The 18,255-nt window shown below is 38.8% G+C and overlaps 1 protein-coding gene across 1 annotated transcript in view; it reads right to left on the reverse strand.

The window, feature by feature from the left end:
* Nucleotides 1–861: 861 nt before the first annotated feature.
* Nucleotides 862–18,255, reverse strand: part of NPSR1 (neuropeptide S receptor 1) — a 158,348-nt gene continuing 140,954 nt past the window's right edge. Inside the window, exons 8-9 of the mRNA XM_072412223.1 lie at nucleotides 6,445–6,625; nucleotides 862–4,976 (exon numbers count right to left, since the gene is read on the reverse strand). Of these exons, the coding sequence (XP_072268324.1) occupies nucleotides 4,886–4,976; nucleotides 6,445–6,625 (272 nt within the window). The 3' untranslated portion in view covers nucleotides 862–4,885. The remainder of the gene's footprint in view (nucleotides 4,977–6,444; nucleotides 6,626–18,255) is intronic.

Below are 18,255 nucleotides of genomic sequence, written 5' to 3' on the forward strand. Positions count from 1 at the left end.
AACTAAAGTTTGTCATACTAGCAGTCCCAGAATGAAATACCTAGTAATTCAGCTGTGCAAAAATGACCAACAAAGTAATCAATAAATAAATTTAGGCAGTAAACACATTATGTTTGTTCCTTTGATGAAAAGAAACCTTTGGGCAATATGTCTGTGAGCTTAAGGCAACACATACATAAGTAGAGTTAACCTTGGTCCCATGAGAGTTAGCACAGTAAGTAAGTGTATTCATAGCAAATGGTTAGTCAATTGGTATATTGTAATGTTCATTTTGTAAATATTGTAGATTAATTTTAAAAGGAAACATCAAGAAATATGTACAATACTGGCAGACTGCAAAAAAAGTTCAGTTTATGTGTGTTAAAGGGGGGCAAGGGGTATAGATATGTGCACAGTGATAACTGTCATCAATACAATAGTAAGGTTTTTGATTGATTGATTGATACGTTACAATGTAAAAATTAGTTTTGTTTGAGAAAAAAATGTAATTTTTTTCATATGAAAAAAAAAAAATTGTGGTACATGTGTCAAATCTTGGAACTTGTATAAAATAACCTTTTTCAGGATTCAAACACAGAAGAATTTCTTCATGTTTTTCTACTAATATTTCACTTTTCACATTTCACAAGTGAGATAAGGAACTAGTACTAATTCAGGTATAAACTTATTGAGGTTGTGGATTTGTTGCTACCATGGGTTCAAGGCAAATTCCGTGGGAATTGCTGCTCTGTTGAATTTATGTGAAGATTTCATCCCCCAGTGGAATTTTTTAAATTATATTGAACTGCATGGGTTTTGAACTATGACCAGTAGACTTAAAAAATATAAATATAAATAGGGGGGGTTTGGTTACAGCAGCTTCTGAAGAAAAAAGAGGTTGGACACAGAGAAATCATAGTGTCAATAAACTGGAATGTGTTGTAGGGAAACCTGACAAACTGGTTAAGAATAGGGACAGTTAGAGATTTCTTTTCTTTTTTTTTTTGCTGCAATGATTAGCGTATTTTAGATTTAGTTGGGGTGATTATTTGTACTTATTATTCCCTCTTTTATTAAATCTTGTGATTGCTCAGAACAGAGGTTTTACTTGTTACTGACCATCTGCTCTTAGAGCTGCCTTTTGTGCTCAGCACATCATTGCATTATTTAAAAGAAATAGAATAAGTGCAAGAACAGTGTGTACCTAACAACCTCATATTATATTTCTTAAAAAGACTGTACTCCCCATCCACTGAGATAAAATAGGTTATTCTTATTATTTTTGATTAAAACAGTATTGCTGTTAGACCAGTTTTACACAACTGGGTTAACTGCAGTATCCTAATAATTGTAGTAAAACTCAACTCTGTGCTTTTTGTCCCGAGTAAATTTGGACCAGTCCATGCTATTTGAAATTGCTGCTCTGCTGCTGGCCAATTTGGCACTGCTGTACCATCTAGGATCTCCAAATCTTGTAGTCAAAGAACTACATATCCCCCTTTTTCTAGTATATTTTTGAAAATTCTTTTTATTAAAATGTTTTACTGCTGGTCGTTTTTGGCACTGTTGTATCACATGCAATCGTTTTAATCTTACTAGGATCATGAAAGAATTTATCAGAGCAGTTTTGGTGTTGCTGCTTGAGCTTGAAATAAAACAGATAGTAAAACTGTGGCTTTAAATTGCTGTATTTTTAAATTGACCCTAAGATGGATGAATCCCAGAGAAAAAAAAAACCCAGACAGCAAGCTAGCTGTGAGTCCTTTCAAAGTAAATATTCACCACATTCACTAACACATTCGCTAACAAAGTAAAAATTCCCTGCATACATCCAATCTGTAAATCAACTCTCTAGTCGCTTAGTGAACATTGATCTGCAAAGATCTGTTGATCTGAACATATACTTTATGAGGACAAAGGTGACAATGTAGTTGACTTACTAAAGAAGTAGAGAATGCTTACTTTGCAAGAAAATTTTCATACAGGTTATTGAGTAAGGGAAAACTTTACTGACTTCTATCATCCACTCTTTTACAAGAAGCAAAAGTTCAGATTTTTTTCCTTTTCTAATTTCTTGCACCATATTTACTAAGGTAAGTAAAAATTCCTTTGCAAAGTGAACATGCTGCTCCTTTAATAAAGGTGTTACCTTCCTATATGTAATTTTGCTATCATTTTTATCCTGGTATAGTTGTTATACTCAATTTAAGCTGATAATGTAATTATGTATTTTCAAAATTGATATATTCTTCTTTGATGTAATTTATCTCTACTTTATCTCCGCTGCAAGGTGAAAATGTATTTTGCTACATTCCCAGTCGGTCCCTTTATACACCCTCGTTGTTGTATGTTTCTGAAGGGTAAGGATCAAGTATGTTTGTTGGTGCAGAGATGCATGAATGTAAAATATCCACTAGAAATTAACAAGAGTATCGCCACAAATACATGCAAGTCGATGCACATTGCAACATGCATGAGTGTATATAGGAATAAATGTGGTGCTAAGGTCTTATTCCTGCTTAAAGCATGCAACCATCCAAAAGCAAATAAGCATCTTACATAGAGACTACAGAGAGGATACGTTTTATTTTAATGTATTTGACTCAGTCACACAATATAACTGAACATCATCCTAACACAATTACAATCTAAAGGCACTCCTTAACTAATTGGAGATGCTCGTTCAAAAAAATTGTATCAAAATTAGCATAAATTCTACTTATAGTTGGATCTTTGGTAATTCAGCATCTAAGGGGGTATGGTCAGAAAGTGTCACATTACTTGTGTTACTGTAATACATAAATGTGAATAACAAGAACTAATGGGTTAGGGGTTAGGTTAAAGGTAAGATGCAGGGAAGAGAAGGGAGGTTTAGGGTTAAGGGTAAGTGTTGGTGGAAACTTAATAGTAAACTTTTAGTTATCTGTGAAAAAAATGTTCCATGCAGGCCTTAGGCTGAAGTTTTAAGGCATTTAAGGCAAGTGTTCATGCTAAGGTATAGAAACCCTGTGTGCATTCCCATTCAAAGCAAATTGACAGGGTATGTTTAAAGCTTTAAATCACCTGACCCTCATATACTCCTATTTACAGAGCTCCTACATCTCTCCCTATCCACCAATACAAAATAGCCATCTGGGTGTGAGGAAACATGTAACCTTCTCCCATAATCCCATAATTTGGTCTAGGGGCCAAATGCTAGACTCAAACACGGTTACATGATAGGGTGATCTCACTGCTTCCTATAATCACTGACACTGATTATTTCATATCAGCAATGGTGAAGAAAGGCGCAACCAAGAAGCACTGTAAAGTAATTTTAAAATGGTTGAGGAATGGGCATTAAACAGACTTTTTTTCCCTCAACCGTCAAGGTGACAAGGCAAGGTTAAGGTTAGGTTTCATTGTGAAAGTTAAGGTTAGGGAACATTTTATTGTTAGCTGATTTACCACCTTTTGGGGTTCTGGTTATACACAAGGGTAATAGGATTTCGTATTTTAGAGATGTATCCTTGTTAACTATGGAACAAACACTGCATGCATGTCTAAATAATTGCTTAAGTTATTTTTACTATTTTGTACTAATTGTAAAATCTTACAAATCTATCACAAATATTAACTTTTCATTATTTCTGTAAACAAGACATCATTTCAAATGATATTGAAACAAAATAAAGTGTTTTCTCTAACTGATTAAATAAAAGTAGAGTAATGAGGCAGCATTCTTTTTTTTTTCTTTACATTTTATTATCTACAAATGCCTTAGTTGCATCAAAAATGGCGATGATGTTCAAGCATCTGTTAAAATAGAAGCAACAGTGGTTTGTAAAAAGTCAATCTCTACTGTTTAAAGCAGCCATGTTGTACAGGGATACTGATAGAATTAAATGTTGCCTTTTTTTTACTGGGTCTCATTTAGTTATTTTTTATCAATTCTAATGGTCAACATTGATAATGACAATATACCCAGCCACTGCAGCATACCATCTTCAAACAACACTATGTACAAATTTTTGATACAGAATAAAAGGTGCTCAATTTAGAGAAGAGTAATGAACAGAAAGGGGTAATATGAAGGACTGCAAAGTAACTAACAGTTTGCATTAGTATTTATGGTCTTTTAACATTTGTGCTATGGTAGAATTTCCTAATTAAAATATTCCTGGAATAAATTACATATCTATACAATTTAAATAGTAAAAATTAGCAGGGCTGCTGACTGACATAGAAGCAAACCCAATACAAACTTGGGCAATCCAAAGATGGAGATGAATAATGCATTACCATTACTATTACCAGCTACAAAAAGTAACCAACTATATGAGTATGAATTCAAACCTTTTTTTTAAAAAAAAAAAACAGGTTTGGACCCACCCCTTTAAAGTTGATTAATTGTTACTTCAATGTGATGGGTTGTCACAATGACCAATGGAGAAATTGAAAAAGTTGGTCATGCTTGACTCTTAACTATCAAGATTACCACATACCGATGAACATCCCAGTTCATCTAATGATTGTTTTGCCATGTTGTCATTTTTTAATGCATCATAGACTTAGTTAAATTGCCCAAATTTTACACAGGTTTTCATTCATTACTGATACACATAAATTATATTGGTTCTGTAGTCACTGGATTGCATATAATTAGCATGAAACTGTAAGCTTATATTTGCCAGCAATTACAGTGATGAGTTGACAACCCTGTGACTAGCAAAGTAAACATACACCATTAAAATAAATTATATTTACAAACAGGTAGTAAACTTTTCACATCTAAGAAAACTATTAACATCACAAATGCCTGTGTGTATAATTTGCATTTCATTGTGTTCTATAATCAAATGAGCCACAGTATGCCTATTTGAATTTGTACTACATTTTATCTTTTGTTTTGTTCATAGTCCGTACATTAGATGTGTTCCGGCTTGGACACAATTTGCATTTCTATTCCTTCAGTTTTATCTCTTAGGGTGCCTTGATACTTTCCTGAGCTTCGGTCTCTGGGGAGAAAAAACAAATAAACGTAACTTTTAAAAGACATCTTAACAGAAAAAAAGTTATTATATTGCAACCTACCCATCTTACTATGTGGCTGATTCCTTTGTTTTCATTTTTCATAGTGGGGCCACTTTATGCAAATACATAAATATATCACGTCAGTAAACTACTAATTCCTCACAACCCATTTAACAGATAAAGACAAAGTTGACCCCCCCCCCCCAGATAACATCAATTGCACTCTCAACAGTGGAAAGCCTGAATGTGGTCACTCTAGGACAGCAAATATGTTGTTTTCTCTTTGTTTAATGAGGGATTCCTTGGTATATGCAAGTACGTTTTGGATCATTATTGTATTTAGAATCTATTCCTGCTACAAGTTTAACTTTGGCACAGATGGCCTCACATTGTTATCAAACACACTTTGCTGTAATGCAGAATTCAGACCACATAAAGCATGAAATCAAACCCAAAAATAATATTTCCTTTACCATGCTTTAAATGTCTTAGTGGATTCTTTTCTGAAATACTGTCTTCAGTTTGTGCTTTATGGGTCTTCTTACTGTAGACAAACAAGTCTATCTATAAACCATCAGTTCATAGCACTTTGCACCAAAACACCTGGTCTTTGCCTATTTGTTTAATGGCAAACTGTGGGCTTGCTCTAGTTTTCTTTTCAGAGAAAAATGTTTTTTTCCTGGCACATTTCAAATGCATTTTAATTATTGCAATCCCTTGTAATATGTAGGTGCACACATTAACTGTTGAAAGATGTATCTAAAAATCCTGCATTATAAATGGGGTTCTTGGAGTCTTCTTTTGACATCAGTCAACTCTTCACCTGAGCTAGCTGGTCCGGGCAGCACTAAACTGTTTATTTTTTTTAAATCTATGCTATTGTAGATTAATGGAATGGAATGTTTTTTTTAAAAAATAATTTAGTGAGTATTTTAAATCCTTTGTTAGATTTATTTCCACAATCTGCTATGCCATGACACCATCCACACTTCTATATAAAATGAACACCAGACCCTAGATATCTGAGGTTTTTAGTAGCACATTTTTTTTATGGTAAATTAAAATGGCAGTAAATGGTGGTAGGACTATACATATTTTTGTACTACACACAAACCAGCATTTTTTTTTCATTGTGAATTTTATGTGTCATTTATTTAGGCATATTATCATTATATGTTGGTAATGTTTGGATGAAAATACAATGTTTGCTTGTACAATTATGATAAACAAAATCTACAATTTCTATGAAGTCTACTTAGCTTTTAACATGACTATCATCTGCTGACCAGTGCTTTTCAAATGCATTATTTAAGTTCAGAGAAAAGAAAGTGCTGATGTTTAATGCAATTTTCATATTTACTTGCTGAAATGGCATTTTTTTTTCTAACTTCATTATCAACTCATTGATACTTTAAAATTATTTACCAAGGCTTAAACTACTAAATTACGTACCTGGATAATCTGCAGTGTCTGTTGCTAAAAATGCAGTAAATGATTGGATTGACAGCGCTGTTTAAAACTGGTAGATTCTGAATAATTACAGATGCATAGATGCGCTCACGAGTTTTTGGCAGCATTTCAAAGTTATCCAAAATGTCAAAAAGAAAATAAGGGCTCCAACACAGTATGAAAGCTGTACAAACAAAAACAAAACAATGTCTTGAAAACTTATATATAATAAAAACTCATATAATACTGTGTCTACATAATACAGTTTGTAAAACATTTCACTTTAGTTTTATGATGAGATTACGGCTGCACAAATATATTACACAGTTCTTAAAGCCTAACTTTTGTACAATTTATTTATGTTGTTTTAAAAAAAAATAGAAAGTCCCTGTTAGGTTTTATCGCTGTCTTAGTTCCCCTCCCAAAACACTACTGCCTGATGCTAATGGATACTGTCAACTTCAGAACCACTAGTGCCTAATGCAGGGGGAGTGGGTATAAACCAACTAGCAATAAGGTAATTAAATCTTTTATGATGAGGACTTCCAGTTCCGTTGCATCATGGGAGAGTAATGGAGTTCTGTGGCTCCCGTTCACTCAGAGGAAAATCACGCCTCTGCTCCTTCACAGAGCTCTGCCGACTCGCTGACAAACTTACCCACAATTGGGAGCATGGTCTGGATGGAGACATTTTTAGACAAGCTGCCATGAGAAGATTCCTCTACCCCGAGTAAACAGCATGACAGAACCATGGGCTCAAATCTAAGATGGCCGTCAACTTCCATTAGACCCAAAAGGACGCATCAGCATCCCTTCCCAGGCGAGTACTTGACACAGCCAAACCCACCCCTGACCATGCACTTATAGCAGATGCAGTGGCAGTTTTCCAAAGCCCACATTGCAGGAGGCTATAGACTCAGCAATTGGGAAAGGCATACAATCCCTGAGACACAAGCTCAGAGAGCATGCTTGCAGGCTGGAGGCAGCGGAGGAAAGAATCTCCTCCACGGAGGATGATGCGATTTAAACATCTACCAGGATCATTTCACTAGGGAATAGGGTTGGCAATTTAATGGATTTACAAGCATACCATTGCTAACATAAATATTTCTTTGGACGGAGCACCCTTACATATTTTTGTGAATTATTCAGCAGAGGTTTGTCGTAAAAGGAAGCAATTCCAATCCTTGTGTTCCAAGCTATATCAAAGGCGGATCAAATTGACACTAAACTTATACAATAAAGAAGGGAAGCACCACACCTTCATGTCCACCCAGGATGCCAAGGACTCTGTGAGCGATAACTTGACTTCCCCACGTAGGGAAATGACCCCGGTGGAAGCTGAAAGAGCCTCTTCGCCCGAATCTTCAACCTCACATGCCTCTCAGAAGATTAGTTCTCCATCACCGAAGAAAGCGGCCAAGGGAGCCTCACTGTGGAAGACTGGGATAAAACCCAACAAAAGAGCAGATAATGTGCTATCCCCTATCCTTCTTCACTTAAAGTCAGTTGTTTACGTCTCCTATGTTATTTTTGTGCTACCTGGCAGTGTTTGCAGACGGAGAATCATCAGATGCCGCATATAGATTAATTGCATGATGCCCTCTGGGTGTGAGACTATTTTTGTGATTTCTCATGAGGAAAAAAAGAAGACCACTAAAGGAGAAATATTAGTTATCCCTCCTTCTACCCTGGATTATCCCAGCCCCTTTTGTGTTATTTTTGGTTCCGTTCAAGACAATTCTCTCTGGCTTTGGACATCACCTCTCACAGAAGTGGATGAAAATGTGTGCACTGCTGAGCACTGAAACCGCCCATACATTTGCAATACAGCACCCGTGCCTATGCTGGACTCCGTTCTTTTGATACAATTCAGGAGGCCTTGTTATCCTTCGCTGTCCCTTGTGGGTTTATGGAGATTCACACAGAAAGACACTAGGGCACAGTACTTTTCATGCATATAGTCTCTTGGAATCAGGTCCCCTAATAAATGAATGATGGTTCTCCGGGGGCCGACATTGTTCTGCTCCAGGAGACGCACCGGGGAAGGGAAAAATGTAGAGGTTATGGGTGGGTGAGGTTCTGGGATCCCCAGGTGTGGGGAGAAAGGCAGGGGACCTGATCTTGTTGCACAGAAACCTGCAAGGTAAAGTTGTAGGGGTGCGCAATGACAAAGAGGGTAGATTTGTAAAGCTTCATCTTACACTAGATGACACCAAGTATACTATCGTCAATGTGTATGCGAGGAACTCTCCCGGATATGCCTTTTTTGTGCAAGCCGTACAATGGGTGGCTAGAGACTCGTCTCCAAATGTAATTGTAGGCGGAGACTTCAATTCTGTCATGTGTGAATCAGAAGATAGGAAGGGCACCCGTCAAATAGGGAACCCACCTTAAAGGGAAGGTGCAGGAGAAAGAGGACAAGAAAGTCCCCTGAGTATTTTTGCAGTCATCAGGTTTACATGATGTATGGCGCCAGCGATATCTGCTGGAAAGGCAATTCACATTTGTATCACAGGCTCACATATCGCAGTCCAGAACTGACTACATATTCTGCCCTTACCCCCTTCTGCAAACGGTGAATTCTTCAGTAATATTGCCGCTGGTCATATCGGACCATGCGCCCATAACCCTTAAGCTCCATGACAACATTTCCAAAGGGGAGGCATGGATATGGAGATTTCTGTCCAATTTATATTCTGACTCGGCAGAATTTAAACTAGCATGGCTTGAATATAGATCCCATAATTCTATACACAGAAACAATCCAATTTTATTCTGGGAGGTGGCTAAAGCCTATCTAAGAGGTAGAATTATGGGTTATGTATTGGCCCAGAAATCACAAACGAAACGAGAATACCTAAAGTCTATAACAAAATTGAGGGACGCCCAGTCCCAGTTAACTTTGAATCTGACCAGAGAAACTAGGTCTCATTGGCTGAAAGCCAAAATGGAGTTTGACACATGGTTGGAGAGATTTGAACAACTCAAGGGAAAACATCTTGATTTGAAATTACACAAGTTTGGGAACAAGGTGGGGAAACTCCTGGCCAACTTAATATGACCCAGATATAAACACACCTTCATCCATGCTCTGTTTTCTGCCGGAGGATCAGAGGTTACCCACCCAGAACAAATTTCTGCCCTCATCGAATGCTGGAAATTTGTTAGATACTTTAGAGTGGCTATCTTTAACAAGGGAAAAGGTAGATCAATTAAATATGCCTATTTCAAATGTTAAAATTAACATGGCAATATCCCAAATGGATAATGGTTAGGCCCCAGGTCCTGATGGCCTTACATCCGAATTTTATATATTTTTGAAGGAATAAGTGGTACAAGACCTGAACCATCTTTATAATCATATGTGGGACTTTGGTGTGTACCTGCTTCTGGTCGGGAATCATATATAAAAGTCCTTCCAAATAAAGGAAAAGATCTGCGGGGCCCAGCAGCATACTGCCCTATATCGCTAAATATTCTCGATGCCAAATTTTTATCCAAGTAATGGCAGACCGTTTAGCCAGATTTTTACCCTCCCTGATATCCCCTTTTCAGGTGAGATTTGTGCATTGCAAATCAGGAGGTGCAACCACGTCATTGTTTCTTCTTCCACCTCCACTGACTCCTTCTACACCTCCAACTGTCATTGCTACTACGTCTCAAGAGGTTGGTGACATCCAGACTTCAAGCTGTGAGGAATTATCAGCTTCTAGCTGCAGGTTTCGTGGGGTCAGACGAAGTTTGTTGCTGAAAGATGGGTCCTCCAGTGACCCCTTTAGCTACCCTAGCTCCCAGTCCTTTCAGCTCACTCTCCTGAAGTTCTGTGCAAGGCATCAGGCTTTTGGCCCAGCCAACAAAAGAGTCATCAAACTCAATTCACGTCTAGCCAAACTATTGGCCTTGCAGCTACTGCCGTACAGCATTGTGGACTCTGCTCCCTTCCGTGACCTGATGGTCTGTGCCGAGCGTCGGTGGAATATACCAAGCAGGCATTACTTCTCCCGCACTGCTGTTCCCAGTTTACATGCACATGTAATGGGTAACCTCTCCCGGGCATTGGCATTCTTGGTGTCTAGTCAAATCCACGTCACCATGAACAGCTGGACAACCAGACATGGAGTGGGATGCTACCTGTCCTTCACCACTCACTGGGTGGCCTTGCATAGCTCAGTGGGCGGTAATCTGCAAGAGGCATTGCAGCACTTGGTACCCCAGCCAAGGGGTTTGGTGGGAAAGCATGGGCACCCCAGTCCTCTCCCTCCTCCTCCTCCTTCATTCCTTCTACCCTCTCTTTTCGACAGTCCCCCTGAAAGGCCAGCAGTGGAAGACACTGTGGTTAAGTGGGCATGCCATTACGGCTCCCGCAAACACACGCGTTGCCAGGGAGTGATGAAACTGGTGCTAAAACTGGTTGGGGGAGAAAAGTCACACCACCAGAGTAATCTTGTCTGCTTTGCACAGGGAGGTTGAGGCTTGGCTGATGCCGTCCCGTCTCACAACAGGCCTGCAACATAGTGTGCAACAATGGGGCCAACCTTGTGGCCGCACTCTTCATGGGCCCCATAACACATGTGCCCTGCTTTGCGCACGTACTGAACCTGGTGGTGCAGAAGTTCCTCCGCATGTACCCATGACTGCAAGACTTACTGAAACAGGCTCGCTCCATCTGCAGCCATGTACACCAATCCCCTACTGTGGCGCTTAGCATGATCCCGCGCCAACAGAGGCTTCCACCGCATAGACTGATTTGTTACACTGTTACTAGATGGAACTCCACCCTGCACATGCTCCAGCATCTGTGTGAGCAAGAGCTAGCCATCTACCATTACTTGGTCAGCGTGATGCATGGAGGCAGCGGGGCCCTTGGTACAGCCAAACAACTAAGCTATTTTACCAGTGACCAGTGGCTACAGATGGAGATGCTGTGCAAGGTACTGGCCCCCTTTGAGCAGGCCACAAAAGTTGTGTGTTGGAAGCGTCAAGCTGGATCGATGTCATTCCCATCATCTTTCTGCTTGATAGTACCCTGGAGGAGGGGAAGAAATGAGGAAGGAGGATAAGGGTGACATTACACTCCATAGCACACAGCCAGCATCAGGAGGAGCAAGAATGGACACTGGCCAGCATCAGGAGGTTCAAGAGAAGGAAGATGATTATGATGATTATGATGAGGGAGACCATGTTGGTGCTGCTGGACAGGACCAGTCCAACCCGCATTTGTGCTGTCACGCCCCAGGCATTGTGCGGGCCATGGAACAACAGGAACTGCTGCAGCTTGAACAGAAGGAGGTGGGTGATGAGGAGGAAGACTGAGGGACAGGAAGAGGATGAGCCCAGGGAACACCTCTTTCATATGTGTGTCCACATTTTGTGATGCCTACGAAGGGACCCCCGCATCTGCAGCATCAAAAACCGGAATAATTACTGGCTGGCCACCCTTCTGGATCACAAAATGTCACAGTTTCTACCCAACCCAGCGCAAGAGAAAGAAAAGGTGACCCACCTGAGCAGAATACTATGTGACCGGCTGTGTAAGGAGTTTCGCGCACCATATTCCACACAGGGAGCTCAGGCGGACAGTGCCTCCACCGCATCCTAGCAGCGGCAGCAGCAGCAGCATCAGCAGTAATAGCAGCAGGCCGCACACATCCAAAAGACTAGGCCAAGGCAGGGGGGATTTTCTGGATGCCTGGCGAAACTTGATGCAGCCACTTTAAACAAGTGAAGGGGCATAACCAACGGATAAAGTGCATGGTGCACGATTACGTTGGCTGTTTTCTGGCTGTTGGTGTTGGTGTTGACAACAGCAGTTATGAGGAGGATGCCTGTCCTGACAGTAGTTACATAAATAATTTTTGGGTCAACAGGCTTGAAATCTGCCCGGAGTTGGCACATTATGCCATCAAGCTTCTTTCGTGCCCGGCATTCAGTGTTTTGTCTGAAGGAAGCTTCGGTGCCGCTGGCGGAGTGGTAACGGACAACCGATCACGACTGTCGCTGGAAAATGTCAAATGTCAAACGAAAGGTGGGTTACTAACAACTATCATATCCCCACTGGAGATGTCACTAATTAACTGACACAAGAACTCACTAGGCCAACCAAGATGCTTCTGTGAACCCACACTGCTCCTGTGCTGGGTCTGTTGCTGCCTATCACCAAACCCCCCGTCAGCTGAGTCTGCCTCGGTTAAATTTTTTTGCTAGTTATCGCAATGTTCAAGGTTGGCATTCTTCTCCAGTGTCATGCCTGCCATTGTGCCAGCTAGCAATTTACTTTACATTTCTGCTGGTTCCGGGAGGCCACCAAACTACCATTGCTTTGCCTATTTTTTCAGCTAAGTATTGCAAGATTGAGGGTTGGCTTTCATGTCATCCACTTCATGATGCAAACTAGCAATATCATCTACCTTCCTAACACTTCAGGTATCACAGATCATAGCATCAGTGCTGGCGCACAAAACATCTTGGTCTGGCCCTTCTATGTTTAATCACAAATTTCCAATATTTGCATTACACACTTTGGGTTGGCACTGACAATGCACTACACCCAGCTCTAGATGCCAGTTACCAATGCCATCCACACTCCCTCTAAGGGTCCACCACCTCCTCCTCCTGCTCTTGCTGCTGCCGCCTGTCAGTACTCTATTCACAAAAATTCTATTACACACTTCTGGATGTCATTGACGATGCACTACACCCACCTCTACAGCTCAGTTACCAATGCACTCCACACTCCGTCTCAGGGCCCACCACCTCCTCCTGATGCTGTTGCTGCTGCCGCCTGTCAGTATTCCATTCACTATAATTGTATTACACACTTCTGGGGTCATTGACGATGTACTACACCTAGGTCCAGATGCCAGTTACCAATGCGATCCACGCTCCGTCCAAGGGACCACTGCTTCCTCCTGCTGCTCCCGCCTGTCAGTACTCCATTCACAAAAGTTGTATTACACTCTTCTGGATGGCATTGATGATGCACTACACCCAGCTCTCCATGACTCTTACCAATGAGGTCTCCCTGGCGACAGCTGACCAGAGGTCACAAACTGCTACTCCTCTCGCTGACCCACGCTCTGTCTCTGGTCCTCCATCCTTTTGCCTAATGTCACCGCACATAGCGTTAAAATAATATGCAGCTATGTAAATTCAATAGGGGTACGTACATTAAATAGCAATGCGTTTTCCTGCTGTTTTGACGGCAGAGACTGTTGCTAGTGGGTTGAGTTCTCCCTTTCTCAATGTCCTAATGTTTGTGCTGCATTATGGACACTGTCCATCACGCAAAAATCCTATTTGCCTGCCATTTTCTGGAAAAACCACAAGGTCTTTTTTAACTTTTTTTCCTTATTGCCACTGTTCTCTTACACTTACCTAGCAAGTTTGGTGGTTCTAATATGTATTGGGGCTTTGCTAATAATGTTTAAATTCGAATCATTGACTTTAATGTAATTTGCAAAATCAATTTGCTGAAATTTCACCAACCCAATGGAAGTTCGAGGAAATTTTCGCAAGACTATCAGAGGCCTTCTAGCTCATCCCTAGAAGCCAAACAGGGGGAAGACAAACAAAAATCTGAGTTTTTGAGTAAATGGTTCTGCTTCATTGACAAGACTCTTCTGAGGGGGGAAGGGGGAGGTGTTTTCAGCACTCATCTTGGTACTTTAAAAAACGTGACCTATATTAACACAACGCCAGCATAGGACCTCGAAAGGTTTGATTAATTTAAAGGATAAAATTCTAGAGGTCAACAAATGTGAATTTACAAGGTTAGTGACAGGGCTGCCTAGTCTGGCAGCCAAACTCAATTATACAGGTTTGTTTTTACTCTGCAAGCGATGTCCCCCCCCAACCCCCCCCTCAACATTTCCTCTTTTATCCTTTACCTATGTTTTTCTTATGAAGGTAAAGGCTACATATTCCACAGTATGGAGACAATAGGATGTACCATCCATGTTGTATTCGGTTTTCATTGTATGGTTTATTAAACTTGAAGAAAATTCAATAAAAACAATTTTAAAAAAATATTTTATGGTGAGCTGGTTTTAGAGGTTGTTTGGACCCCTAAACTGTTTAAGACAATTGTTAGCAAGCAAATAAAAGTAATTAAAAGATAAATGTGCTTGTAAAAATCTGTTTTTATAGTTTTTAAGATTTTAGCATTATCAGAAATATCAGAAGATGTCCTGTGGCGTCTCATTAACTGCTGACGAAATGCAGGTTCTGTTTTCACTACAGCCCAAACTATGTATGAGCAATGATACATTTTCCTCCCACAATATAGTTTGGAGCGGCCAAAGAATTTGGAGGGAGCATTTGCCTGTTACATCAAGGCCCATATTTGGACTCATATCAATAGTATGTGACGCATATATTCTCTGTAACTAAAAATTGAGGAGTCGGAAATGCACATCCATAACTGGTTAAGTATCAAGCACTGGGGGTAGATAGTGAAATATTCCTGCTACAACTTGAAGCTTTTTTGTGCAGCTCTACCAACAATACCTCTGTATTTTCTGTTAGCTTTCTTTAAATGAATTAAGTGCTGCAGACCATTGACCACGAAAAACAGCAGGATAGGCAGTGATAACTGCTTGTTTTTTAAGCCAATTGATCATTTACTTTTAATTTTTAAAGCTGCCCATTATCTCCTCTACTGCCCTATATTTCTGGCATTTTTTGTATCTCCATAATTGTCATTACTTTTTATTTTCATTGCTTAATTTGTAACAATATCTTTATTTTTTTTAATTGTATATTTTATAATAATTTCATATGTACCAGATGACGATCTATACTAGCTTAATTTTGTGTACTATTTTTGTGTTCCCAAGATTCTTAGTGAGGGTGTTAAAATTAAGAAAGAGCTAAAAGATGGGGCTTCAATACTGGATGCAGATTGTAAGACAGTGGCACATTTTTCCTTAAAGTTAGCATAAGGCTGGAAGATTAAACTTTGATAATGGAAAATTGCAGAAACAGGGCATGAATGGTTACAGTGGGCTGGAGAACATGAAAACCAGAACAAGATATAAACATTTAATCAGGTACAGCATACAAAACTAACCAGCATACCATACAAGGTAATACAAGTGAGACAAACAATACGCTGACAATGCTGTAACCCAAACAGCACGACCTAGACAGCACTAAAAATAAAAAAGGATAACCTCAAACTAAGATTGGAAAGATTCATCAAGCACAAGAATTGGATATAAAGAACAACCAAGAAGCTTGGGGTCAACTTTAAAAAATGACTGAATTCACGAGCAGCCATATAGAGAAAGGGAAGGGAATTATAATTTAGAAAATGGAAAACAGACTGCTAAAAAAAATGGGAACATAAAAAGAATATGCAGATCGTTTTAGCCAGGATGCTTATTTTAGTTAAAGCAGTCATTTAAAGTCATATATGGAAGGTACACATTTTGAAACCAAGCAGGGCTTTACAAGTAATGTTTTTACTGACTTTTTCAAATCCAATTTTTATTTACGGGAAACTTGCCTCTCCTTACTAAACAATTTCAATGTACTCCTAATTAATTACAATTGGCAGCTTTGTACAACAGTTTGTTTTTTTGGGAAGTTTCCAGTTAGCAAATACAGAAGAGCAAGATGGAATTTTTAGGAGCCAAAATATGTTGCTGCTGCATAATGCAGTTTTTTTTATCTTGTTAGGTATTAAAAAAGGAAAAGCCCACATTCAGATTTCTACAGCAGTGGTCCTAACATTTTGACTTTGTGAGTGTGCTGGACCTGTTGTTTAAATAAGATTACAACATAATCCAGAAGGTAAACACTTCGGCTGCTGCACGAATTTTTCTCAAATGTATTAAAGCCTTATTTGTGGCTTGAAAATTACTTCAAAACTCCAAAAACACTACATTTTTTCTGGAAGTAGATAAAAATAAATGTTGCATAAAAATACTGGTCAATAAGATGTGGTACATGCACTTTTTTATTGCATCTTCAGGAACATGTTACACATCCTGCCTGTTAGGTGTTTGATTTTCACTCTCATCTGAAATACAGTCAAAAATCTATTTGGAGCATATAGAATAAGGCAGGAGACATTAGTTTCCCTGGGTCCTGGGTCCACCTGAGGAACTATCCTAAGGAAATGCCATTGTCTAGATGTAATGTTCAAAGGCTGATTAAGTGACAGAAAAAAGAGAGAGGTTCTATGAGCACAAGTATAAGGAAAGAGTATTTTGTCATACATTAGATCAACGTGATGCTGCTTGCTGCAGAGGAGTACAAGGTGGATGACACAAAGGAGGGTATAGATGGTGTGCTCATGCTATTCTGTCCAGGCCATGGCCCCTAATTATTAAAATTTTATTGATTAAACCCATATTTTCAGTAAAGAAAATATACTCAAATAATTTAGGTGCAAAAAAAGTTAATTGTCCATAAACAATGCTTTATAAAACCTTTACGGTTCACAATAATAAAATATAAATAGCTTTTTTAGTAAGTGCACACTAAAAAACTCCATTACAACTTTTCTATGTTCCAGGTCCTTAACCAACTCTTGATACTACAAGCTTCATAAAGCGTGGGCTTAATGCTTTAAACATAGGGATGTTGTATCTGTGCTTTTAACTTTGCATTTTCATTTTGTAGGCTGAATAAAAGAGCTATTTATAGCGTGTTATTAAAGATGTCTGTGAGGATTACCTTTATGGATGTTATAAAAAAAAACTAGGCTTTTAAAACTGTAATTCAAAGCATTAGCATTGATTTACAAATTCCTTATTTGCTATTGAAAACAAATGACTTACCACAGTATATAAAAAAAATAAATTATATAGCATCAAAACAAACCAAATTTTTCCTGCCATGGTTTTTAACCCCGATATCCTTGTGTGATGTCAAATGAAATAAATAACCCTCATTTTTTTATTAATATTTTTATTGTATTTTCAAAGAAGTTGTAAGTTACAATATACCTAAAATAATAATTAAAATATAGGAAAATGAAAAAAAAAGAGATAGCACAGGGCACAGTCATAACAATATTATAATAAATACCAGATCAAGATAAATGAACAGGTTCAAAAATATTTACTGTACTAAGCCTTTGTGCTTAAATCAGTTTATTTAGGGTCTAATATTTTTTTTAAACTGTGCTCAATAATTGATGTAAGGGGAATATTTTTGTGTGTCCCAGGCAGAACCAGAACACAAGTGTTTGTTGTATTGTGTGGTCAGCTATTTTAGGTCTTAACAGACACTTAACAGACTTTTATTAGAATATCTTCTATAAACTGTTTCAATACATTAAAAAAATGTTGCTTTGACTGCATAATCTCCTCTATTTTTACTGAGCAATAATACCACTAAACAGCAGCATTCTCTCAGGTTGTGAGCTCAGCAGTTGTTTATCAGCTGGTGACCTGCCCCACTGGGACCTAAAATTATCTATTTTAACACACCAAACCATTGTGTTGAAAACACATGAAAGTTTATTTTACAATGACCAATATATACCCATACATTTGTTAAATAAAACACAATAAGACAAATACTTTAAATACTAAATGGAACAAGGGGAAAAGATTCATGGGTAATGGGAAAATCAAGCTCTTGACTGGCTTTCTCCAAGTACTGGACACATCTCCTCTATCACGAAACGCAGTTTCTAATTTCTGAAAAAACCCTGTTTGGTCTGTTGACCCTATTTTTAACTATAAAAATAGAAAAAAACTGAAAATGATAGACTTTGTTATGGTCAATTAGAGAAATAATCATGTCTGCAGTAAGCAGGCAGAATATCGCACAAAAGGTATTTCAACATAGAAACAATAT

Source organism: Pyxicephalus adspersus, chromosome 5, assembly GCF_032062135.1.
Source record: "Pyxicephalus adspersus chromosome 5, UCB_Pads_2.0, whole genome shotgun sequence".
Taxonomy (NCBI): Eukaryota; Metazoa; Chordata; class Amphibia; order Anura; family Pyxicephalidae; genus Pyxicephalus; species Pyxicephalus adspersus.